Source organism: Aethalodelphis obliquidens, unplaced genomic scaffold, assembly GCF_003676395.1.
Source record: "Aethalodelphis obliquidens isolate GAN/ISIS:26980383/991018 unplaced genomic scaffold, ASM367639v1 scaffold3, whole genome shotgun sequence".
Lineage (NCBI taxonomy): Eukaryota > Metazoa > Chordata > Mammalia > Artiodactyla > Delphinidae > Aethalodelphis > Aethalodelphis obliquidens.
Window position 1 is genome coordinate 51,607,654 of NW_020837947.1, and position 25,607 is coordinate 51,633,260.

The 25,607-nt window shown below is 41.2% G+C and overlaps 2 protein-coding genes across 11 annotated transcripts in view; one reads left to right on the forward strand and one right to left on the reverse strand.

Annotated features, from left to right (window-relative positions):
- The window catches only part of QRSL1 (glutaminyl-tRNA amidotransferase subunit QRSL1), a 32,401-nt gene extending 23,076 nt beyond the window's left edge, over positions 1–9,325 (reverse strand). For both annotated transcript variants that reach the window (XM_027089439.1, XM_027089449.1), the window contains exons 1-2: positions 9,191–9,325; positions 157–316 (exon numbers count right to left, since the gene is read on the reverse strand). In XM_027089439.1, coding sequence (XP_026945240.1) covers positions 157–316; positions 9,191–9,214 — 184 coding nt within the window. In that variant the 5' untranslated portion in view covers positions 9,215–9,325. The remainder of the gene's footprint in view (positions 1–156; positions 317–9,190) is intronic.
- Positions 1–25,607, forward strand: part of RTN4IP1 (reticulon 4 interacting protein 1) — a 134,530-nt gene that overhangs the window by 65,120 nt on the left and 43,803 nt on the right. For 5 of the 9 annotated variants that reach the window (XR_003429303.1, XR_003429302.1, XM_027089497.1 and 2 more), the window contains exons 1-4: positions 9,407–10,102; positions 14,428–14,579; positions 15,376–15,444; positions 16,357–16,481. Coding sequence is in view for 7 of the 9 variants with exons in the window: in XM_027089497.1 (XP_026945298.1) it covers positions 9,829–10,102; positions 14,428–14,579; positions 15,376–15,444; positions 16,357–16,481 (620 nt within the window). In the remaining 2 variants the exon portion in view is untranslated. Of the gene's footprint in view, positions 1–9,406; positions 10,103–10,156; positions 10,178–14,427; positions 14,580–15,375; positions 15,445–16,356; positions 16,482–25,607 lie in introns of those variants that run through there. The other 4 variants (XM_027089512.1, XM_027089506.1, XM_027089522.1 and 1 more) reach the window with 3 other exon arrangements.

The following is a 25,607-nucleotide window of genomic DNA, read 5'->3' on the forward strand; positions in this document are numbered from 1 at the left end:
GGAGTCCTAACCACTGGATCGCCAGGGAATTCCCCAGTTCTTTAAATAAGGGAATTTTTTATGTTTAAAGCTCCACTTGCCAAATGGAGACTGCTACATCCAATTAAACTCTTTCTCTTGGGATGTCACAATTAAGTATAATTCAAAGTAATTTACCTTTCTTATATCTTTTCTCTGATTCTTCAGCTTGCTCTAAGGCCACCTCTTCTGATACAGTAATGTAAGCATTTAGAAACTTGGTCTTCTTGATAAGGGAGAGACATCTTTGACAGAGCTCAGTTGGAGTAACTTGGCCTTGTTTCAGTGCCGCAGAAACCTAGAGTATACACAATTCAAAAACCCTTTGCCAAATCTGCAGAAGTTTCAAATGTTACACTGAGGCGTGCAGATAGAGTGGTTAAGTATAAAAATTTAAAGTGAGGCTTGGATTCAAAACCAAGAGAACCTATCAAGTCTACACTTACTTAGGGTGGTGAATAAGGGTAACATTGGTCAGCTGAAAGATGGGTTGGAGGACACCACAGTCATAGCCCTAGCTGAGGAACTCTACATCAGGCTTGAACAAACAAGATCGCTGGTTTAGGTAAGCCGCCCTGTCTAGGAGAAGGAGAGGCCCAGTGTGGGTGAATCATGGGTTAGGGTAGATAGTGTACAGAGAGAAGCTTAGATGCAACACAGGCCATCCACAGTGCAAAAAACAGAATGAACTAGACAAGGCATTACAGGACTTTATGGCCCCAAATAAGTGATCTTTATTAAACAGACCTTTTTATCTATTGGAGAATTCAAGCAAGAGCCACTACAAATTGAGAGAAATGCTTGTAAAATATGGGTTCAAAAGCCAACTAAAAACAAGCTTTTCTAAAACTCTGTCTTTGATGCATTAGGAAGGCTAGTAAAGAACGCATTAAAATAAACTGCACTTCAAGTGACCAGAACTTGCATATTGACAGTAAGTAAAGCCTAAGGTGAAGTGATGACTTGTAATACTTCCTGTAGGAAGTAATAATAAATACTTACTAATTGAATAAAAGGAATGAATAACAAGAAGTCAAAGATGATACCAAGTCTTTAGAGACCATCTGAAAAGAGTTGGATAAGATGGTAGCTCAGAAAAGGGGGATGGGGGGAAAAGTAACATTTTCTGAATATTTACCAAGAGCCAGGCACTGTTGTTGCTTTAGATTCATTATTACTTTATTTAGCCCTTAAAACAACCACTTAGGGCTTCCCTGGTGGCACAGTGGTTAAGAATCCGCCTGCCAATGCAGGGGACACGGGTTCGAGCCCTGGTCCGGGAAGATCCCACATGCCATGGAGCAACTAAGCCCGTGCGCCACAACTACTGAGCCTGCGCTCTAGAGCCAGCGAGCCACAACTACTGAGCACGTGAGCCACAACTAGTGAAGCCCATGCACCTAGAGCAACAGAAGCCACCGCAATGAGAAGCCCGCGCACTGCAACGAACAGTAGCCCCCGCTCGCTGCAACTAGAGAAAGACTGTGCACAGCAACGAAGACTCAATGCAGCCAAAAAATAAACAAATAAATAAATTTATTAAAAAAACAAAAAAACCCCAACCACTTAAGTTAGGTATTATTAACCTCATTTTATAGATAAAGAAACTGAAGCTAAGAGAGGTTAAGTGATGTGTCCAAAGTCACAGAAATAGTAAGGGGTAACTTAACAGGTAGTAATAGTAAAAGTTAACAGGTAACTAACTGCTCCTTCACCATTTCTCTCTGCATCAGTGGAAGCTTAGCTTGTCCTGTATGCTGACTGTACTTCCACGTGTCCTATATGCATCAAGCAATAGGAATTTGCATTTAGGGGAAAATCTGCAAATGATCTGCTCTAGGCTGTTGAATAAATCATCAAAGTGGTGGTATTCTTAGGTCTGAGGGTTTTAAGCCAGAAAAGCAGTGCAAATAGGCCATTGAGAGGACCCCTAACGCTGATGCACAAGAGGAGGAAAGGGCTGCCATGGGGATGCTGGGGGAGGGGTTCAGGATGGGGAGGGGCAGCTGGGCTCAACTTAAAGGAGGTAACCTAGCAACAAGAAGAGATATTTCTGTTGAACGGTTTGTATGAGATGTAAACTCTTTAGAAGAGAGAAACTGGAGAAAAAGAAACGACAGCAGTGTATTGTAATGTTGTAAACATGGAGTGGGCTTATGTAAATAGGCTGAGTGCAAGCGTCAGAACTAGCAAAAACGGAAAGCTAGAGACACAGAGAGGTATATAGACAGGCCTACCCCGGAGCAAAATTATAAAAATGAGGAAAATTATGCCTGCCATTTTCCCTTCTTCTTTGCCTCCCTTCAAGTCCCCTAATGCCCATTATCCTCAAGTTGCCTTCTGACTTGCCAAGTGATATGAGAATAAGAGGTAAGGAACTGCAGTTATGGTTACAAGGGCAAGAAATCAGACTGTCTGGGAGCATTCTTTTTATTTATTTATTGAAGTATAGTTGATTTATAATGTTGTGTTGGTTTCAGGTGCAAAGCACAGTGATTCAGTGATACATACAAATATATCTATTTTTTCCAGATTCTTTTCCCTTATAGGTTATGACGTAGTATTGAATATAGTTCCCTGTGCTATAAAGTATATAGTTACCTATCTTATATATAGTAGTGTGTATATGTTAATCTCAAGCTCCTAATTTATCCATCTCCCCCACGCCCCTCCCCTTTGGTAACCATAAATTTGTTTTGTCTGTGGGTCTATTTCTGTTTTGTATATAAGTTCATTTGTATAATTTTCTTTTTTTGTAGTTTCTACATATAAGCAATATCATATCTCTGGCTTACTTCACTTAGTATGATAATATCTAGGTCCATCCATGTTGCTGCAAATGGCATTATTTCATTTTTTATGGCTGAGTAATATTCCATTGTATATATGTACCACATCTTCTTTATCCTTTCATCTGTTGATGGACATTTAGGTTGTTTCCATATCTTGGCTATTGTAAATAGTGCTGCAATGAACATTGAGGGGTGTGTATTTTTTCGAATTATGGTTTTCTCCAGATATATGCCCAGGAGTGGGACTGCAGATCATATGGTAGCTCTATTTTTAGTTTTTTAAGGCCGCGCCACACTGTTCTGGGAGTACTCATTTTATTTTTTATTTATTTTTAAAAATTTTTATTTATTTTCTTTATTTTGTTTGGCTGCGTTGGGTCTTAGTTGCAGCACGCTGGGTCTTTGTTGAGGCGTGCAGGATCTTTCGTTGCAGCGTGGGCTCTTCCTTGTGGTGCACATGTTTCTCTCTAGTTGTGGTGCGCAGGCTTCTCTCTAGTTGTGACATGCACAGGGTCCAGAGCACATGGGCTCTGTAGTTTGTGGCATGCAGATTCTCTCGTTGGGGCACGCGAGCTCAGTAGTTGTGGCGCGTGGGCTTAGTTGCCCCGTGGCATGTGGGATCTTAGTTCCCCGACCAGGGATGGAACCTGCATCCCCTGCATTGGAAGGCGGGTTCTTTACCTTGGACCACCAGGGAAGTCCTTGGGAGTACTCATTTTAAATGGTAATCTTTGTTAGGATCATTTTTAGGAAATTTAGATTTGACAACCTCAATAAGGGTACTGGAGAAGAGAAATGAAAACAAAGATGCTAATTAGCTAGAATGGATTAGATGTAAGGATTATGACATAAAAATAGTACAGCTCTCCTGGAGCAAAACTAAAGGTATCATATCTGAATATAAGATGAAATCAACTAGAAAAGTTTTCTCTTCCCTCTTTTCTCAAAACCCCCAGCTCATCTGAAGCACAGGCCTTGAAGGAGATTATATAACTCTCCCTGGTGTGTTAATCTACAGTCTTCCTGATACTCCTTTTCATTCACTGAAGTTTTTAGCAGCTGGTTTGCTGTAATCTTCTTTTCTATGGCTCCTATTGCTCTTTTTGTTGACTTCAAAATTCAAGTCAGGTACACGGACACCAGGCCTCTCCGTTCCTGACCTCACTTCACACAAACTCTTCCGTCACCTCACCCCAGTTACCAGCTCACATTGTCATTAGCCCAGACTATATCATTACCAACATCTGTATCATCTCCCAAACCTCAGTTCTAATTATCCCACATCTCGTCCCCTGAGCTCATTTACTCTACTACCCACATGGTCAGCAAAAAATCGGGGAACAGGGACTTCCCTGGTGGCGCAGTGGTTAAGAATCCGCCTGCCAATGCAGAGGACATGGGTTTGATCCCTGGTCCAGGAAGATCCCACATGCCATGGAGCAACTAAGCCCGTGCGCCACAACTACTGAGCCCATGCTCTAGAGCCTGCGAGCCACAACTACTGAGCCCATGTGCCACAACTACTGAAGCCTGTGTGCCTAGAGCCCGTGCTCTGCAACAAGAGAAGCCACCACGATGAGAAGCCCTCGTGCTGCAACAAAGAGTAGCCCCTGCTCACCGCAACTAGGGAAAAGCCCACGTGCGGCAATGAAGACCCAACACAGCCAAAAATAAATAAATAAATGTTAAAAAAAAAAAAAAAAAAAAAAAAGAAAGAAAGAATACGGGGACCTCAGTCCTACAACCACAAAGAAATGGATTCTGCCAACCAGTGAGGTGGAAAGAGGATCCCAAGGCATCCAAAGAGACTGCGGCTCTGGCTGACACCTTGATTTCAGCCTTGTGAGACTCTGAGTAGAGAACCCAGCTACTCCATTCCTGGATTCCTGACCCACAAAACTGTGAGACGATAAGATTGTGTGTGTGTTTTAAGAATGTGTTATTTTAAGCTGAAAAGTTTATACTAATTTGTTACACAGCAGTAGAAAAGTAATATACCTTCTTAGAAAAATTAAGAAATCTCCCTCAGGAACCATTCTTCTTAGAAAACAGGGGAAGAGAAAACTGTAAATACATATAATCTAGTAATTTTGTCACTGTAACAAAATTAGTGTTAATAATGGCACTTGGTTCTAGGCATTATCCTAGATGTTTTGTATTTCATTTAATCTTCATATCCACACTAAGAGGCTGATATTATTTCCATTTTACAGATAAATTACTGAAGTTCCTGCTTAAAATCACATAGCTAGGAAGTAGCAGAGCTGGGATTCAACCAAGGCCTGATCTTGTTTCCAAAGCCCATGCTCTGGACCACTATACTCTACTACTACTCTATGCAGGCTGTTACAGCATTTACTCCTCTGTAGCAAAGAGAGAACATTTTGTTAACTTTACAGATAGCATCAAAGCTTCACTTAGGAAAAGAACTGTCTTTCAAAAGAAAAACTGTCTTGATAAATGCTGAAGGTATAGAAGAGCCCTTGAAAGCTGAGTGTCTGGTTGACTGGTACTCTCTTTAACACACTCATTTAACATTCATGCTTTTTGTCTCCATTGTTCCAAGAAATAGCACATCAAGATCACCAGTAACCTCCACATTCCTAAATCCAGCAGTCATGGCCCAGTCCAGCAGCACTCAGCATTCAACACAAGACATCACTCCCTCCTTGAAGCACTTCTTTTTCACTTGTGCTTCGGGACACCAAGCCACCCTGGTTTTCCTCCTGCCTTACTGGCCACTCCTCCAAGTCTCCTTTGCGGGCTCTGCTTCCTACCGCTGACCCCTAAATGTTGGAAAGTTTTAGGCCTTGTTCTATATTTACACTCAGATCTCATCTGACCATATAACTTCAATTATGTCCTCTACTCTGGACAATTTATATCCTCATACCTAGCTTCTTTCTTGATCTCCACGTTCCCATATCCACCTGCTTAACTGACATCTTCACTTGGATATCTTTAGAAGCATCTCAAAATTAACATGTCTTGATAACTTTCTCCTCACAACATGCTCCCTGTAGAGTCTTTCCCATCTTGATAAATGTTACCATTTCTCCAATTGCCCAAGCCCCAAACCTAAGCATCCTCCTTGATTCATCTCTTTTCCCTCAAATCCCATATCCAATCCACCAGAAAGCCATACCTTAAAAAACTAACACCTGGGTTTCCCTGGTGGTGCAGTGGTTAAGAATCCGCCTGCCAATGCAGATGACATAAGTTTGAGCTCTGGTCCAGGAAGATTCCACATGCTGTGGAGCAACTAAGCCCGTGAGCCACAACTACTGAGCCCATGTGCCACAACTACTGAAGCCCACGTGCTTACAGCCTGTGCTCCGCAACAAGAGAAGCCACCGCAATGAAGCCCGTGCACCACAACGAAGAGTAGCCCCTGCTCGCTGCAACTAGAGAAAACCTGCACGCAGCAACGAAGACCCAGCACAGCCAAAAATAAATAACTAAATAAAATTTTAAAACCCCAAAACAACAACAACAAAAAACTAACACCCACTTTGCATTACCTCTCCTCCCATCACCCTATCCATGCTGCCATCAGCTCTTGACAATGCAACGACCTTCTAACTGGTCTTCTTGCTTCCCTACTTGCTTTCCTATAGACCATAATCCTGAATAACCTGAAGGAGCTTCTTAATTTTTAAGTCAGATCATGTCCAAAGACTCACAACTTCCCAGAGGATTTGCATTACATTTAGAATAAAATCCACACTCCTTAACATGGCCGGAAAGATAATCCGGCTCCTCCTTATCTATAACCTCATCTCCCACTACTCTTCTCGTTCAGTTCTCTTGGGTCTGCTGGCCTTCCTGCTATTCCTTGACCACATCAAGTTTGCTCTTGCTTCAGAGACATTGCACTTTTATTCTTTCCTCTGCCTGGAACACCCTTCTCCCAGATCTTCCCAGGGCTCACCCTTCTCACCCTTCAGGTCTCTACTAAATATCACCCACTCAGTCAGCGAAACCTTCCTTGACCACTCTATCTAAAACATCCATCTCTCCAACTAATTCGCACACTATAGCCTGCTTAACCTTTTTTCATAGCACTTACACTACCTGAAATTCTATTATTTACTTAAACAAAGAAACTTATTTAATGCCTGCTTCCCCACAAAAATGTAGGCTTCATGAGGGCAGGAATTACTGTCTTCAATGCTAATCCCCAGTGTCTGGAACACAGAGGTGCTCAGTAAATGTTAACTGAATGAATAACTGAGTTGTTTAAAATTTGGAGGCTATTTTCCCATAGAACAGTAATTAAATGTTCTTAGGCTAGACCCCCAAGAAGGCTACTGGATATATAATTAACTTTCTTTAATATAACAGTAATCATTTAATATAACTTTAGGGTTAATAATATTAGCCTGGCATCTGGTTCCTAGAAACACTGGGATTATGCCACAAGAAAGGAAGGTGAAAGTAAGACTCTTCCCTCTTACTGAGTGTACCTGGGTAAAATTTACAAGTAGCAGGTATACCTCCTATTTGGCATTTTACCTCCTTTTAGTGCTTCCTCCTAGGGCTCCTCTACTGCCCTAAGCCTCCACTTAGGCCCCCCAAATTGTCAAAATGCCATAGTTTCCAGCCCCTCCCTCAATCCCCTCCCCCACAAAATTTTCCCTTTCCTTAACTGATTATCTCAGCCAGGGTGTGATGGAGAGAAATCTGATTGAACTATAATAATTCACAACAGTGGATAAATAAATCATTCAACCTTCCCAAGCATCTTTACATATTTAAAATAGAATGTGTACTAAATTAATTAATCTCTAATTGGTAGAATTTAGGGCATTGGTACAATGATATGGAAAGAACAGAGTGGACAGAAGATATATTATGGGCTGGGAAAATAAGCAAATAATGTTTTCCACACAATAGGCATCGATAAATATTTGTTAAAAGAGTGATTAAGTGAAAGTAATCATGCCAAGGCAATTTCCTGACTACCTTTGGGTCAGCTTCCCTTTTCCCCCTTGAGGTAAAAGTTGTTTCTGACAATGGCTCACTGGACATTAGGAAGGGGTGGCACAAAAAAGGTAGTGTTGGGGGAAAGGGCAGAAAAAGAAAATACCGTATTTTTTTAGGTTATATTTCATTTTAAAACAAGTTTGGAGTTAAAAATTTTTTAATTTTTAAAAACAAATTGGATTCTTCACTGACAGTATACAAGATACAATTTAGGATAATAAAACAAAAATGTATTTAGGGGAATAACTATTATTTAAAACCTGTGGATTTAAAGTTCTCATAATTTACAGCTTTCTAAAAGGCTGCCAGCTGGAAAAAGAAAAAAAAGACTTCCCAGGTGAAGATACAAATGAAGATGGAAGACGGGGTACGTCCTCAATTGCTACTTATCAGCAGAATCACCTGGAACCCAAGTTAAACCATACACTCTGGGCCTTACCATACTAACCTTCCTGAGTGGGACATAACTATAGTTTTAAGGCGGGCCAAGGTGATTCTGATAGCAGTGGGCCTGCAGACAGCTCTGCAGGTTGAGAGATCAGAAAGCAAGGAGATCGGAACTAAAGCCCAACAGCAGGGATGAAGTGAGAGAACAGATCCCAGACATAAGTTCAAAAGAGAACTAACACGGTTTAGTGACTTACTGGATATGACCTATGAAGAAGAATCTAAGGGCACCTGGGATAACAGTTGTGCCGCTAAAAACAGAATATTAAGAATTCCATAATTAGGTTTTTGTTTGTTTTTTATGATGGAGATTGAGACGCAAGAGGTGACTCTGTTACAAGGATGAAGTCAGCTTTGGTTAGATTCATCAAAGTCTTGTGGGAGTTTTGGAAGAGATGTCCATTAGACATTCACAAATATAGCCTAGAGTTCAAAAACGATGTCCAATTAATGGAGACACGGGTAAGAGAATCATTGGTATCTTGATGGTAGTTGAAGCTTGAATATGTCCAGGAGGGAAAAAAGCTAAGAATCACTAGTTTGGCTTTTGCAAGGGACAGATTTCGGGCTTCTTAGTGAGGACTGCATCAGATGTGTGTAGCGGACAAGAGAGACTGACGTGGACCAGCCAAATCCCCCATATCTGGTTGAGACCGGCCAGGGCCCCACGCAGCCAGGGCGAACGAATAATCGAAAGAAGCCACTGTTCCCTTCCACCCCACAGCGCGGCGGTGCAGAAGCCTCCCCCGCGGAGATCCTAACTCCTGAACGGATATAAGGAGCACAGCCTAAGGACCCGGCGGTCCGAATTCCCCACCAAGTTCCAGGGAAGGAAGCGGCGAGGCTGACCAAGATGCACGCCGGCCGGGGGACGCCACGTCCACGTGAACAAGGACTCCGCGAATCTTCCCGACCTCCCTGGGCCCTCAGCAGACAATTCCACTCACTTCTCGGAGGGTCCGGCCCAACATGGTCCTCGTATCCCACCCGCCACCACATGGGCTTGGTGTCAAGGAGGAAAAAGAAAGGTTAGCTGCCGCTGCCGGTATTACATGGGCGCAGCCATTTGCCAGCGAACCTGTCAGCACCGAGTACTCAGATTGGTCGAACTGCAGCCCGAGGAAAATGATCTTTGCACGCGATTGGCTGGCGCCGCTAAGGAAGTCCTGCGGGGAAGTAGAGCTGGTGGCAAGGAGACTCCGGAGGTCGCGGCGGGAGCCTGGAAGTGTGTGAATTTCTCTGACATCCGAATCGCGAGCGGAGTCGGCTTGTCCCGCAGAGAGCTCCCGGGACAGGGCAGGATTCTAGCGGTTTTGGTTTTGTTTTTAAGGGGAGGGGGTGTAAGGGAGGAGGAGAATGGACAGAATACTGGCTGGAACGTTAATTGGAGCATTTCAGATGTGAAGAGTAGAGTAGTTCCGTACTCTTCTTTTTTCAGTTGCTCCATCAGTCTAATTTCATTTTTGAATTCTCAACTTTGAAACCGGCCAGAGTGTTTGGCAGAATTTGACCGAATTCAGGTGTGAGGGTTTGAGCCGGTATAAGTGCCTTTCAATTAGGGCACGCAATTCAACCACTGTTTACGATGGGATTTCTGAAGACCTGTGTACTTAGAAGAAATGCATGCACTGCGGTTTGCTTCTGGAGAAGACAAGTTGTACAAAAGCCTTCAGTTAGAAAGATTAGTACTACCTCTCCAAGGAGCACTGTCATGCCCGCTTGGGTGATAGATAAATATGGGAGTAATGAAGTGCTTCGATTTACTCAGAACATGATGATACCAATGATACACTATCCAAATGAAGTCATTATCAAAGTTCACGCTGCGAGTATAAATCCTATAGATGTTAATATGAGAAGTAAGTTTCAAAAGACATTCCTCAATTACCTTTTTTTTTTCTTCAGATAATCTCATCAGGGATTAGTTTTAAAAGGTCAGTTGTTATTGACTACACTTGTTTGGTTAACACAAAGGAATTGTTTAGGGTTTTGACAGTATCTCAGTATATATTATTTCCAAAATTTTTGAAATTGCAATGTCTACGGTATGCTTTAATCTTTCACAACATATAAGTTTCAGTTGCTTCCAATACTACCTAAAAATGTAAATTGGGACTTGAGAATTGTATCCACAGCTAACTTTGTGGTACACTCTCCTGGGAACTTTGTGATATTCTGAGGTCCATCACAGGTTTTAGAGGTATGCTTATGTTTTCATATCAGTTCAGAATTAGCATTTCCATAGTAATTTTTATTTCCCTCCCACTAATCACAGCTTTGTTTAATGGTCCAGTGGACAAAGCAGCAGAACAGGATGCCAGGATATAGACACAGTACTTTCCTCATTTTTGCTGTTGCATTCTGCAAAGTTAAAATACACTTTTCTGTTTTGCGCCATCCTCCATGGGAATAATGTTATCTTAATTTCTGCTGGTGGATATTGACAAAGCTTGGAGAGTACTGTATTCCTCATGCAATTATTATAGTGCTGAAAAGATTGATTACCATTTGTGAATTACTTTAACTTTGGAAAATAATGAAAAAAACGAGCAATTGAAATGTGGCTAGCGTGGGATGTACAGTTAGTGTAAAATATACACTAGATTTCAAAGGCTTAGAAAAAATGAATGTAAAATATCTTATTAATAATTTTATGTTAATTACATATTAACCTGATAATATTTTGGATATATTAAGTAAAATATTAACATTAATTTCACTTCTTTCTTTTTATAGTGGCTACTAGAAAATTTTAAGTTAGATATGTGGCTTGCATTATATCTCTATTGGACAGTGCTGATCTAGACATGTGAGGAATAACTTACGTATTTCTTTGTGAGGAGGGAGTTTGGGGAAAGACTTGGACTCAAAATGTAGCTGGAGAGGTCTATTAAGAATTAATTAAAATGACTTTATGATGATTGCCTCATGAAATACACATTTGTATTCTTTTTGTTCGCTTTAAAGTAATAATTGCTATTACTAGTTGGGCATATTGTTTCAGTTTATTCCATTTACATTGTGCATGAAGATAATGTAGGTTTTATCAGAATTATCTTTAAGTGGTAGATTTATACCCAGTGACCATTATGTTTTTTTCATTTCCTTGATTATAAGCTCTTTGTAGGTAGAGCCCATGCCCTGTCAACTGTAGCCTGTTTGTATGCTTCACATGTGTAGCTGTTATTCAGTCTTTTTTTTTTTTTTTTGCGGTACGTTGTGGCCTCTCCTGTTGTGGAGCACAGGCTCTGGACGCGCAGGCTCAGCAGCCATGGCTCACGAGCCCAGCCGCTCCGCGGCATGTGGGATCCTCCCAGACCGGGGCACGAACCCGCGTCCCCTGCATCGGCAGGCGGACTCTCAACCACTGCGCCACCAGGGAAGCCCAGTCATTATTTTCAATGTCATTTTATATTTTCATTCTAATTTAAGGTTACAAACTAAAATAAGTGGTTTTCATCTTCATTTAGGTCTGTTAACTTTTCGTTTCTTTGAATGCACATGCACAATTTGTATCGTGTACATTTTAACTTCAGTAGAATGGCTGCATCTGGACTTTCTAGGCTGCTATTTAATGTAATATTATAACACATTTTACTTTTATATAGTATTCTTGAGACATCTTAGTTTTTTATGACTTGAGTGGGTAATATTATTTGCAAGTTATCCTCTTTATTTCCTGCTCATGAATTCTTTTTGGAGAATGTGTGATTATCGTTGCGGAAGATAACTGAAATATGGGGAAATAAAATAATGAGTATAAGATCGTAAAGTGTAGGGAGCAGTTATTTCCCTTGACGAGAAAGCAAGGACGTGTCTGTTTTGAAAGATGAAAGCCAGCTGTTTTTCTGGAGATGTCCACTATTGTTGGACATAAAATCATAAATCATATAAATGGCTAATGAATAATCTTAAAATAGAAAAAAAATACAGCCAACAGCCTCATACCAACAAAGTTTGGTTTCTTTAGATGGAATTAAAGCTTTTGAAACAGAGGGCAGATTTAGGATTTTCCAAACCACTCCAACTCTGAACCAAACTGGTCACCTCTAAGAATGGGACAGAGCTCCTAAGGGTTCCCATTCATTGTGTCACCAAGCAGGTTCTCAGTTCCTAACTACCAGCTGTTTCTGGATTTGGGGCTAGTTTAGCTGGTACCAATGAGCCAGAGTTAACGCAGGTGATATCGAGGTGACCAAGAAAACAACCTTGCCCTGCAGGCTGTGTAGCTTAGAGAGGACTGAAGATTTTTTTTTTTTGCAGCTCTGAAACAGCAGCTAAAATTTGACATAGCTAAATGCCCGCTTCTGTTCATCAAACCACATAGGAATTTCAGTGAATAATTGTTTAATTGTGTTTGAGAGTGGAAAAGGAATGTAAGACAGGAAAGTAAAATGTGACTTTTGTGAGTATTACATGTGAAGTTTTTCTTTCCCCTGATAGAATGCACTCGTAACCAGCCAGCTGGCAAGTATGTAATATTGGCATGGTGGCCATCAGCTTAGATTTTCTGGGACTTTCCCAACTTTCAAACACTTTCTTCCATGTGTCTTGATTTTTATTAAAAGCAACTTCTGCAAGCTACCCTCCTGTCAGCCTCTCTCCCTGTATCCTCTACCTCCTGCTGCATGGATTAACTGTCATTGCTTTCATCTAAGCCCAGCTCTCCACCTGGGTTCTAGACCCCATGCCCTCTCACCCACACAGGAGCATTGTTTCAGCAGTTCTCTCCTGCATCTTCAGTCTTTTCCTTTCCACTGGATCATTCCCATTGGCATACAAACTTGCTGTTAATTTCTCCATTCTTAAAGAGGAAAAAAAAAACAACCTTAAACATCCTTCCTCTATCGCACTAGTTCCCCTCCAGCCACTGTCCCATTTTTTTGCTCTTCTCTGTAAGCAAAACTATTTGAAAGAGTTGAATATTCTCATGATCTCCAATTCCTCACTCCCATTCTCTCTGTCACCCCATGCCACAGCAACCGCTCCTATGAAGGTCACGAAAGACTGCTGTGTTGTTGGATCTAGTATTTTGTTTTGTTTGTTTGTTTGGGGGGTTTTGTTTTTTAAAAGCCTATTGGCAGCTTTTGACCTTATTTGAAAAACTGTCTTCCCCATCAGCAGTATTTGACTTCTTTAAATGACCCTCTTCTCTTGGCTTTCTGAACACCTTTTCAGTGGCCAAGCCTTCTCAGGCTCCTTTGCTGGTTTCTCCCCATCCTTAGGATTTAATGAGGATGAGTGGGAGAAAAGGGGAGACTTACTGAGTGGCTTAGTGATTCTGGAGCATAAATTGTGGTACATGACACTAGAAAGGTAAGCAGGGTGCTTATCTTGGAGAACCTTACATAGCAGAAATGTTCTTAGAAGGATGTCGAGCAGAAGAGATGACAACAGTACTTTTGTGTCTTAGAAAAGCCATTTTAGATGTTGAAGCTGTGTAATAAACTACTTTGGATTATCATAGCCAATTTATTTGAACCAAAAAAATACTGATCAGAGGAATGTTTTCAGCTCTGTTTAGCTGATGTTTATGTAAATGTTCTTAAAAATAAAATGATGTATAATAAAGCAGCCAACCTGATTTAATATATCAGAACTGATGCAGCCAAGTGGTTCTTTTCCATTTGGGAACCTTGCACTTAACCCAGAGATGTTCTAGAAACATTTTTTTTGTGAGGCAGGGACAATTACTCATAGACCAGTGTCAGTGTCAACTACTATATCCATGCCTTATTTATTTGTTTATTAACCAGACAACTTTAACATTATCTTCTTCACCAGACTTGGCTTCCGATGACTTTGTTATTTAAAAAGTCCATGAATGAATAAATTAACAAAGAAACCATCTTCAAAGAACAAAGTAAAACCTATAAAAGGAAATACTTAAAGTTCTGAAGACAGTTTCAAAATTGGAATTTCAAAAACAGTGATTGTGAATCAACTATACTCCAGTATAAAATAAAAATTAAAAACAGTGATTATGACTGTCCAAATAATTTTTTTTGAAAGGAACAACATTCATTGTTTTTATGCTTTCTTGTGTGATGGTAAAAAATGTATAAGGTTGATTACTTTATAATCTGCATCTTGAAGATCTAGAATTGTACCTGGCCTGTAACCCTGCAGTAGTTTTGAAATCATCCCATTCTTTTGGAAGAAACAAATAACTTGTATTTCATAGGTGGCTATGGAGCTACAGCTTTAAATATGAAACGTGATCCTTTACATATTAAAATCAAAGGAGAAGAATTTCCCCTGACTCTGGGCCGGGATGTGTCTGGTGTGGTGATGGAGTGTGGACTTGATGTGAGGTACTTCAAGCCTGGCGATGAGGTGAGTTATCACATTCCACTATTCCTTCTCAAAATTTGCAGATTTCATTCTGCTGCTTTTGGAAATATATTCCATATCATTGACCTTTTTTCTTCTTTTCAACAAATATAGTGAGCTTTGGCTGGAGCCCTCATTTTCTTGGTTCAGTTCTTCTTTCTGTTGTTTCTAGTTCTGTCACAATAGCTTGCTGTGCTTGAACTTTTCTAAATCTAGTGCTTAAGAATTGCAAGACTTTAAGATATATATGATTGGGACTTTTTAAGTCTTTAAATGACAATTTCTACCTTATGGGTTAGATGGTTTTAAAATAGCTGAAGGTTGATATAATCACCTGTCCCTTGTCACTTTGAACTTTTATACCAAGAAATTAAGGTCAGCTTATAATAATAGCTAGCACTGTTCTAGTTGTTTTTCATAAAATAACTCATTTAATCCCTATGAAGTAAGTACAGTTAGGCCCAGTTTACAGGTGAGGAAAGTCAAGCTATAAAGAGGTCCCACAGCTAATAAGTGGTAGAGCCAGGATTCAGGCCCCAGAGACTGTGTTCTTACGGGTACTCTAAGTAGCCAGTAAATACAGCAGGATTTACTGGTTATCTACCTCCAAACTGGTTTGACTTGGTAAATCTAGAATCATACTAAATAATACATTGATATCATGTGAAAATAACTCTATTATTTGCTGGATTGCTGACTTGTGGTTTTTATCACAGGGTGGCATATGTATTGGGGAACACTCTCATGCTTAACTTTGTCTTAAAAAGATCTGTTTCTAACGAAGTTGTGTGTGTTTCAGGTCTGGGCTGCAGTTCCTCCCTGGAAGCAAGGCACTCTCTCAGAGTTTGTTGTAGTCAGTGGGAATGAGGTAACTCACCAGTTCTGTGCTGAAATGCCACTGGAAAGTAGAAACAAAGACTGACAAATATCTCTGAAATAATTGGAGTTTTTTTTTTTTTTTTTGAGATCAGGTTCAAGTTTTATGGGTAGTTTTGAAAGAACCGAGATAGAGAATAGGAATTTTTAAAAGATCTAAAAAAGTATTGGATGTCGTTTAAATAACACTGCCTGCCAAAGCGTTTTTATCTTTGTCTTGTGGAACAGGGATTTGGAGCAAGATCTAGAAACGCTGCTGTGTTTCTTGGTTTTATCCAGTATAAATAGTTGAAACCAAATATACCAAGTGGCGCATACCGATGCATCATAAACAGAAGCATGGAAGTACCAAGCTGTTTCAGATAACTTTCAAAACAGGAGTCTAATCAAATCCAGTCAGGAGGCCTAACGATTTAATTAGAAAGAAGGGGGTTAATATTAAGGAAATTGCCTACAGAAGGGAGGGCAGGAAGGGAAAAAGGATTAGAAAAAAGATAAGATTAGAAAAAGTCGGAAAGATTACCTTCCAGTAAATGGGGGTGAAGGAAACAGCTGATCACAAAAACAAATTAGATTGTATTTATGAGGGTTCAAGGTTTATTTGGGTTTATTTCTGGGTATAGTTAGGACTAATGGTATTGTTGAATGTGGTCTTTTTATGAAGCATTATGCAGCAGTATCTGATAATGTGACCTATAAAACCTTTCTGAACCTCTGCGAGGCAGGTTGAGTCACTTGGAGAAATTCCTTAGGGATAATCTTGGAGTAGGGTTTGCAATAACCACTGAACCTGGCCGAATGTTATATCTCTGAAGATAGTCGGATTCCTGTGAAGATAGATGTACTTAATTGTGTTCATAGGTTTGCAAGTCATTACTTATTTTTGACTTATCTTCAAATCTAGGTCTCGCACAAGCCCAAGTCACTCACTCATGCTCAAGCTGCCTCTCTGCCATACGTGGCCCTCACAGCCTGGTCTGCCATAAACAAGATTGGTGGCCTGCATGATAAGAATTGCGCAGGAAAACGGTGAGTATCAGCGGTGGCATCTAAAACTCCCTCCTTTCATTTGGTGACGTCTTTGCAGTAGATTTGTCAGAAGCATGAAAACTAGGCTCACTTACATGAGCAGAGTTGTGCTAACAGTTAAAACAATTTCCAAAGAACTCTTGTGCCAGTTTGTACTTTTTTAATCTCATTCTGTTGATTCTTAGCTCAATCAATTGAGAATTTTAAAAATATGTAGATGGATGTTAGGAGTCTGAACCTTCTAAAATGATGCAAAATTTTTGTATGTCAGTCTCTGGGAAGAAGATCCGTAGCTTTCATCAGATTCCTAAAAAGGTTAAGAATGACTTCCTTACAGATTTTAAAGAATGACGGAGTTGCTCTCACACTTGAAGGTTTCTATGAAAAACAGATATAAAGGGTTTGAATATTGTTGAGTTCTCTTAGGCTCTGTGCTCTCTCAGGCTCCTTTAGGCAGTTCTGGTGCTTCCAGGACTTGCAGGTGTGCTTGCTGAGTTTGCAAAAACACAGTGAGTGTTAGATGTTCTTGAGTTCATATTCAGATTCTGCTGCTTTCTAGCCGGGTGGCCCACTTGGACACTTCTCTTTTGTGAGTTTTGTTTTAGGGGTGAGATGAGATAACACATATAAAATCGGTGGCCCAGGCTGTGGCACACAGAAGGCACTCAGTACCTGGTGGCTACTGTTCTTAGCAATGCAACTGCTGTGTTCTTTGTGTTTCAGAAAGTTGACATCATAGAGAAAACGGATGATTTTATTATTTGGTGAGAAAACTAGGTCCTCAGAACCATTCAGTGATTGTGATGAAGGAGAGAGCTGTAGGTCAAATTTTGTTTTCTGATTGCTAAAGACTGTGCCAGAAAAATAACAAGTCTGTGTCAATCTATACTCCTGTTGTTATGAAACATTGCACTTTACCTTTAATGGGTTGGATTATAGATATTGAATTTAGTGAACGCTTAATAGCTGTATTTCTGAAAGCAGTATAAAGGCTATTCATCTAATGAGGTGCTACCCTTCATCATAGAATTCAAGGTAAATATTCTAAAGGTCAGCGCTGTTTAATTTTTAAGCTTTTGGGCCTTATCATTCTTGAAGTTGCCATTTTGGTCCAACACTTTGTTTAAATTAAATCAGTTTGATCATGTAGATTTTTCTAATGGTTTGTCTTAGTTAATAATAACCTTGCAAAAATCGTGTTCAGGATTTTTAGGCGTTTATTATTATTGTAGGCTCTGCAGTGACATTGATGCTTTGTTTTGCTTTTCCTTAAAAGCATTCAGCTTTCTGTGCCCCCATGACCACTCCAGATAGAGAGCTCTCATTCCTTTTGCTGGTTCAGGCCCTCCAGGCATACATTTTTTAGTATTCTGTAGAAAATGAGTTAGAAACTGATCTAACTATCTCTTGTCTTCCCAGTTTATCCTTGGCTTTGTAGGTACTATGTTATCTTCTGTTTAAGCAGTAATGGCTGGGAGCTGGGGAAGTAGAGACCTGGGTTCCTCTCTCTACACTGCTACTAACTAATCAGCTGACCACATGCTTTTTAGGGTCTCTTTGCTGTTTCCACCAAGTTACTGAGTGTAGGACAATGTAGGTTGTTAGGCGAGCTTTGAGAAGTGGAAGGTTTTATACTTACAGAAGTGGTTTATATATTATATTGAGTTGCGTCAGTCCATTGATTTAGCCATATGTTAACCACACTGGAATGAAATCCACTGTAAAGAGCCTCACTGGCTCATAGCATGGACTTGTGTCACATTCCCACATGTGTGGTGACTCAGGATGCCTTTGTTCCGAGTGGCAGTGAGAGCTTGTCCCTTGCTGCTCTAGGAAATTTGTTTACTGAAATTATTACACATGGGTAGTAATAATGGCCTTCCTCTCCAACTCCTTATTTTTATTTTTTTTTAGAAATTTTAATGATTAATTTCTTTGGGCTGCGTTGGGTCTTCGTTGCTGCGCGCAGGCTTTCTCTCGTTGCAGCGAGCAGGGGCTACTCTTCGTTGTGGTGCACGGGCTTCTTGTTGCGGTGGCTTCTCTTGTGGAGCACAGGCTCTAGGCGCGTGGGCTCAGTAGTTGTGGCTCGCGGGCTCTAGAGCGCAGGCTCGGTAGTTGTGGCACATGGGCTTAGTTGCTCCGTGGCATGTGGGATCTTCCCGGACCAGGGCTCGAACCTGTGTACCCTGCATTGGCAGGCGGATTCCTAACCACTGTACCACCAGGGAAGTCCCTCCAACTCCTTATTTGTGAGAATCACATGAGAGATGTGAGCACCTTAAAATACTGTAAAAATAATTTTACATGAAGAAATTACTATTATAGGGGGACTTTACTAACTTAAATGTAGAGGTTCTGGTGTCCAAAGTGGCTTTTTTCAGTTTGACTATCCTTTGTGATTGGCGGAGCATATTTTGGCTTCTCTAAGCAGTAATTGTTCTTTTACTGTTAGCTCTCGGCATTAAGGTAGTCTTTAGTCTGCACAAAGCAAATCAGTGTTTGTCATCAAGGACCAACAGTGTTTTTCTAGCCAGTTAATTAAAAAACCCTAAAACTAACAGTGACAAAAACACCCACCTTGAAAGATTTTATAGGATTTCTTTGTAACAAACAGCTTTTTGAAATTAAGACAAAGCTTTCTAAGGCCTCGATGGTGTTTTGCTTTTCCTTCTTTGTTCTATAATTATATTTCTGTAACAACTGAGCATCAGTTAACCAAGGGGATAATTTAATATTGACGTCATGTGTCTTTTTTGCCCGTGCTTTGGTATCACTAGAAAAGTCAGACGAAATGATTTCCCTGTTATCAGCCCATCCATAGTTTCTTCGTGATTTATTCCGTAGGAACACATAGATAACTTAGGGTTCTCAAGATGAATAGAACTTTTTAAAAAAGTGGTTACACCAGATATTTTTGGAAAGGGGTTCTATTTGATGGTTATATTTATTGGTAGTGTCATGCTCTGCCTGAAATTCATCTCTTGCTGCCAGGTTGTACTTCACTGTTTGACAGAGGTATTAGAAAGTGTTAGAAATTGAACCATTCCTCCCCCGCAAAATAAATTTCACTTTTAAATTGTGTATACTTGAAACTCAATGAAGTGGATTTAGGAATGCTTTTCCCTTTTTCTTTTTTGAGATTAGGCTTTACGACAGTAACACTTAGTTATGTAATTGTAAATTAGGTGTCTGATTAATTCTGTTTATAGAATTAGACAGCCTCAAACATAAAACATTGTATCGCCCCCCACCCCATATGCTTACACCGGTAATTACAACAGCTTCCTTCTTTCAGCTGCCTTCGCCTGCCTGTCCTTCCCCCACCCAACCCACCTGTTTCTCCGCCCTCTCCACTCCCACCACCCCTGGGGACTTAGGGTTTTCATTTGCACTTTGACTAGGTTGTACGGGGGAGAGGGGAAAGGGGAAAGAGAAAGAAACCCCTGTGGTCTACTTGCTTGGAGAAATCCTGGGGTTGGGAGGAAGGGTGCTGGCTCTGGCCTGGCTGGTGTGCTGCCGATGAATTGTCTCCACCCCAGGCCTGTTTTCCAGGGAGCTCCGGGAGGGATCTGTTAAAGGAATTAGTAGCAAACTCTTTCCTGGCCATTTGTGTTTTACAGATAGTTGCCCCTGTCACCTAGAAAACTATCTTGTGACGTTTAGGAGTCGTTCACTCTTCAGTGCACCGTAACCTCACTTCCGGCTTTGCCAGTCAGGTGCAGGTGTTCTCACCGGGGTCATAGCTGACCGAGTTGCCGACCCAACGATACTTTTCAGTTCTTACAGTTTGACCTCTGAAGTCTCTGGCGCTGTTGCCCACTTTTGTTATGCTCACTTTTTCCATGGTTTCAGGGACACTAAACTCCTTTAGTTTTCTTCTTGCCTTTTGAACCAATTATTATCATTTTTAAAGGTTCCCTTTCCTCCCCCAGCCCTTGCACTGTACCTGCTTTCCCGTTGTCTCCCTCTGTCTTTCCTGTCTCCCAGGGTTATCTCATCTGCTCCCAGTTTCTTTATATATATGTGTGTGTATATATATATATATATATATACACACACACATATATAATTTTTTTTTTTTTTTTTTGCGGTATGCAGGCCTCTCACTGTTGTGGCCTCTCCCTTTGCGGAGCACAGGCTCCGGACGCGCAGGCTCAGTGGCCATGGCTCACGGGCCCAGCCACTCTGCGGCATGTGGGATCTTCCCAGACTGGGGCACAAACCCGTGTTCCCTGCATCAGCAGGCGGACTCTCAACCACCGTGCCACCAGGGAAGCCCTCTTTTTATATTTTGGTAACTTGCAGATCCTATTTCTGACCCCATCCTCTCTACTCAGTTCCATCCAGTTAGGTGTCCCCTTTGCAGCTGAAACTCAACTTGTGCAAAACAAGACTTACCGATGACCACCCTGACGCTTTCTCTATATTCCTACTGTCAGTTAACTGTGATTTTCCATAAGCCAAAATATGGTATTGTTCCCAAACCCTGCTCCCTCCCCTTCTGTGCAACTCGTTATTGTCCATGTCATGTAAAACTTAGGATTCTTGTCAGATTTGGAAAAACGTCTTGCAAGTTTCTTTATGAGTCGCAAGATTCCAGGGCATCTCATGTTTCCTTGTGCAGTGAATAAGCCCAAAATACTTTTGCATTTTAATTGACAACCTTCATTTACTAGCTTGTTATTGATATCTTCCCTATAGTGGTATCAAATGACAAAAATAATACAATTTAATAACCAGTTTAATATCCTTTTTTCAATGGAAAACCGTCCCAAGTGGCGGAGCTCTCTTCCCAAGGGATTTTGGGCAAGACTGTGTTTTATGCAGCGTTAGAAGTGGCAACACAGACACAAGGCGTGATTGGCTAGGAGGTCTGATTTCCCTATAAGGCTAGCAGGTGCTGGTTTCTAGGGTGAGGTGAGCTAAAGCTGAGTTGAAGGATGGTGATTAGTGCTAGGTTTCCTTGGCAGTGAGGCAGGCTGGGACATGGGCTGGGCCACTGGGGCGGCCTCCATTTTGTGGGTCCTGAATCACAAATTACCTTTATCAGTGATGTGTTGTACGTTTTTACGTGTCTTTTAATTGGAAGAATTTTCTACAGACCAGCTTCTGGTTCTGTACATTTCAGGCTTCACTTCTCTTTCACTGCTCATATAATCCAATGCTAGGTACCATGATATTCAGTCTTATCGTAATAAAATGTTATGATACCTTGTTGTGTTGACTTAGTGGGAAATAGGAATATTCCTGGAAGGCATTCTTAAACCAGGACAGCCTGTAATAACTTAACTGTACTCAGAAATTACTATGAACCACATCAGTATTTCCCACTAAGCCCAAAGCAGCTGTATTTCCAAATCAAATCTAGTGTCACCTGACAAGAGAGGAAGTATAGTGGAGAGGAAAGTAGGAGTGGAAAGAGGCAGCAGTTTTACTGATTGTGGTTAGTAGGGAGGAAAGATAATTTTCCGTCTACCCTTCTGAGTTCTCTGCCGAGACCTCTGTAACAGAAGACAGGGAAACGAGAAAAACAAACAGAAGTTTCTTAACATGTGCACCTCACGTATACACGAGAGATACCCAGGCAAAATGAGTAACTCAAAGAGTTAGCTTAGAATTTAGGCCAAAATGCCATCTTTTAGTTCAAGACAAAAGATAGAGGAGTGTAGGGAAGGCCAGTTGTGGAAAGTTTACCAGGAAAAGCAAGAATAAAGTTAGTCATGCAGATTTAAATTGCTGCCTCCTCCATTGATAAGGGTCTACAGTTATCTCCAGGGATTAACCTTTGTCCTTGGTAAAGAGTAAAGCAAGCACCTTTGTAAACTTCTGTCCTGCTTTTAGGCAAATAGGGGCAGTACAGAGATCTCTTACGCCTACTTCTTCTCAGTTGCCTTCAGCTCTGAATAATTCTTATGCGTAAGTGGCATATTTTGGCGTGCCATATTCTTCTAGCCTTCATTAGCATATCTTACTTTTGCAAGTTTTACAAAAGCATACGTCTGTTACCCTAAAACTCGGTTCGCCTCTTGGTGGGTGTCAAGCCAAAAGACACAACCACGCCAAAGATAAGGAGAAGGAAGGACTTGTAATATTATCACTTGCAGCAAGTAAGGAGAACGGTGGGGCTCTTTCCCAAAGCAATCTCTCTCCAAACAGCAAAATTGGGTAAATTTTAAGCTAAAAGAACATGAATATTCATGAAGGGGCTTGGCCTTTAGTTGATTGAAGTCACAAGGGTCAGAAAAGGGCAACATCATCATCCCTTAGGTTCCAGTTCGTCTGGTGGTTGAGCGCTTCAGGCTAATCTTTATCACTGACAGAACTGGGAGTCATTACAACTGACATACTATCTTTGCTATTGTTACTTTCTTGCCTGATAAGAGTTATTTCTGCATTCTTTTGTTCCCTTAAGATCGTTAATTACTGAGACCTGTTCAAGGGCAAGCCTTGTGGCCAGGCTTATATCACAAAATGGTTTAGGCCAAAAAATGGCTTCTCTTCTGTCAAGAAAGCCCGGCCTGGTTCTCTTTCTTTGGGGATCCCCTACCCTATCTGCTTACATGTCCATTCAGATACATTGCTGGGGCTCTTCTCCAGGCCTTGTGTAAGTGGGAGGGACTGAAGCTTAAGCTTCACTGGCTCTGTAGGGGAGGAAAAATATCTTTCCTCTGCTCTTTTAAGTCTTGGCTGGGGCCCCGGTAACAAAAGGCAGATAAATTAGCAAGAGAAAAGCATACACATTTATTTGTTTGTAAGTTTTATGCAACATGGGAGCCTTTATAAGGAAATGAAGACCCAAAGAAGTGGTTAAACCTGAGCTTTTTTTTTAATTGAAGTACAGTTGGCATATAGTATTATGTTAGTTTCAAGTGTACGACACGTGATCCGACAATCAAATGTATTACAAAACGGTCACCACAAGTCCAGTAACCATCTTTCACCATACAAACTTATTACAGGATTATCGACTGTATTCCTTATGCTGTATATTACATCCCCATGACTTATTTTATCACTGTAAGTTTTTTTTTTTTTTTTTTTTTTTTTTTGCGGTACGCGGGCCTCTCACTGCTGTGGCCTCTCCTGTTGCGGAGCACAGGCTCCGGACACGCAGGCCCAGCGGCCATGGCTCACAGGCCCAGCCGCTCCGCAGCATGTGGGATCTTCCCGGACCGGGACACGAACCCATGTCCCCTGCATCGGCAGGCAGACTCTCAACCACTGCGCCACCAGGGAAGCCCTCACTGTAAGTTTCTATCTCTTAATCCCCTTCACCTATTTTGCCCAAGTCTCCTTCCCTTCTGGCAACCACCTATTTGCTCTCTGTATCTGTAAGTCTGTTTCCTTTTTTTTTTTAAATTTTTTTGGCCGCGCCGCATGTGGGATCCTGCTTCTCCAACCAGGGATGGAACCCGTGCCCCCTGCACTGGAAGCACAGAGTCTTAACCACTGGACCGCCAAGGAAGTCCCTGTTTCCATTTTTAAACCTGAGCATTTTTATGCCAGCTTTGATGAAGAGTGGAGAGTCACGAAAAAAAACGTGATAGGACAAACATATGCGCCAAGTGTAGTACACTGAGGAAACTTAGCAAGGCCTGTTCGTTCCGAGTCCTCACTGTGTCCCATCTTGGAGATAAGGTGCTCTTTTCCTCCAGGTATAGGGCGTACACCTCTCACACGAGGGTCTTATGACCAGCTTCATGGGAGAAGATCAGAGGGTCCTTCCCTCACATGCTGTTTCTCGAATTCCTTCAGCTTAAAATATTCAGTCTGCTAAGGTGCCTTATGTTCAGGTGGTACTTCCTGAATCCTGTCACTTCCACGGTGAACCTCCTCTGACCATGCTACTTCTCTCATCCATTCTCGTGTTGCCACCAGATGGAAGGAACCAGTGTCTTGGAATGGTTCCCACTGCCTGTCCCATTTGGGGAGATGTGTTCCCAGTACCCCAGGTTGAAATTCTGAGTACATGTCCCCCAGAACCATCGTTATACTGTGTATAAGGTTCTTGGTCCATTATGGGTTAACTAAACCTTTTTAAAGGGCTACCCTGGGCATCTTGCCAAGATGTATAAATAGCTTTGTTTTCATGGGAAAATGTGTTTAAAGTTCTGAACAACTAATTTACACATGAACTCTTCTGTAAATTGGGGAATGTCTGCATGAATTACGGAGGAGTAGAAGAAGGGGACACACAAACCCAGGCTGTCTTAGTCATGTTTGGTTGATTTATTTTGTAATTCTATTCCCCTTATTCAGATTAAGTTTCTCACTTAAGGGAATAAATTTAGCATATTATGATACGCTTTGCTATCTTTCACCCATTTTTCCTCCAGATTTAAAAGTAGTGTGTGAAACTAAAAGATGAGTTTATACATTTTCAGCATCATCCTTATCTTTTAAAGACCACTTATTTCTACTGATGGAAGATTTAGCCATATTGGAATCAGCGTTGTTTCAGAGCCATTAGGACTTAATGAAGGGCACTCTACTCTTGTGACTTTTTTTTTCCCATTACAAGTATGTGGTCTGGGGGGAATCGTGAAGGTCATATACGTCTACGTTAGAAAGGTGGAGAAACTAAATATAAGCTTAAATTAGATTGAAAATGCCAGTTCTCATTCACTAACACCTAGAGTACACCTCTGTGATTATCATTTCATAGCTGATGAATCTGAGGCCTAGAGATTCAGTTAATGAGAGAGTTGTGACTAGATCCCAGGTCTCTAGATATCTGGCCCTGGCATTCAGAGATTTCTGGGGCTTAGCCAGAATGTAGAAATTTGAAAGGCAATTCCCTACTTCTGGATCGCCTGCTGTTTTGTAGTATGTTTCCTATATTTTTTATGCGTAAGGCAATTAGGGTGTTGATGCCTTGTCTCGTATGATTGTGATACTGAAAAATGTGATTGTAGAGGACTTAGGTGCCCAGATGCTAAACACAAAGTGACTCAGTCATGGAAAGGAAACTAGTTGCTCCGCAGCACGTGGGATCTTCCCGGACCAGGGCTTGAACCCACGTCCCCTGCATTGGCAGGTGGATTCTTAACCACTGCACCACCAGGAAAGCCCTCTCTCATATTTTTACATCTGCCACAGTGCAGTTCCCACTGACTGCCAAAGAAG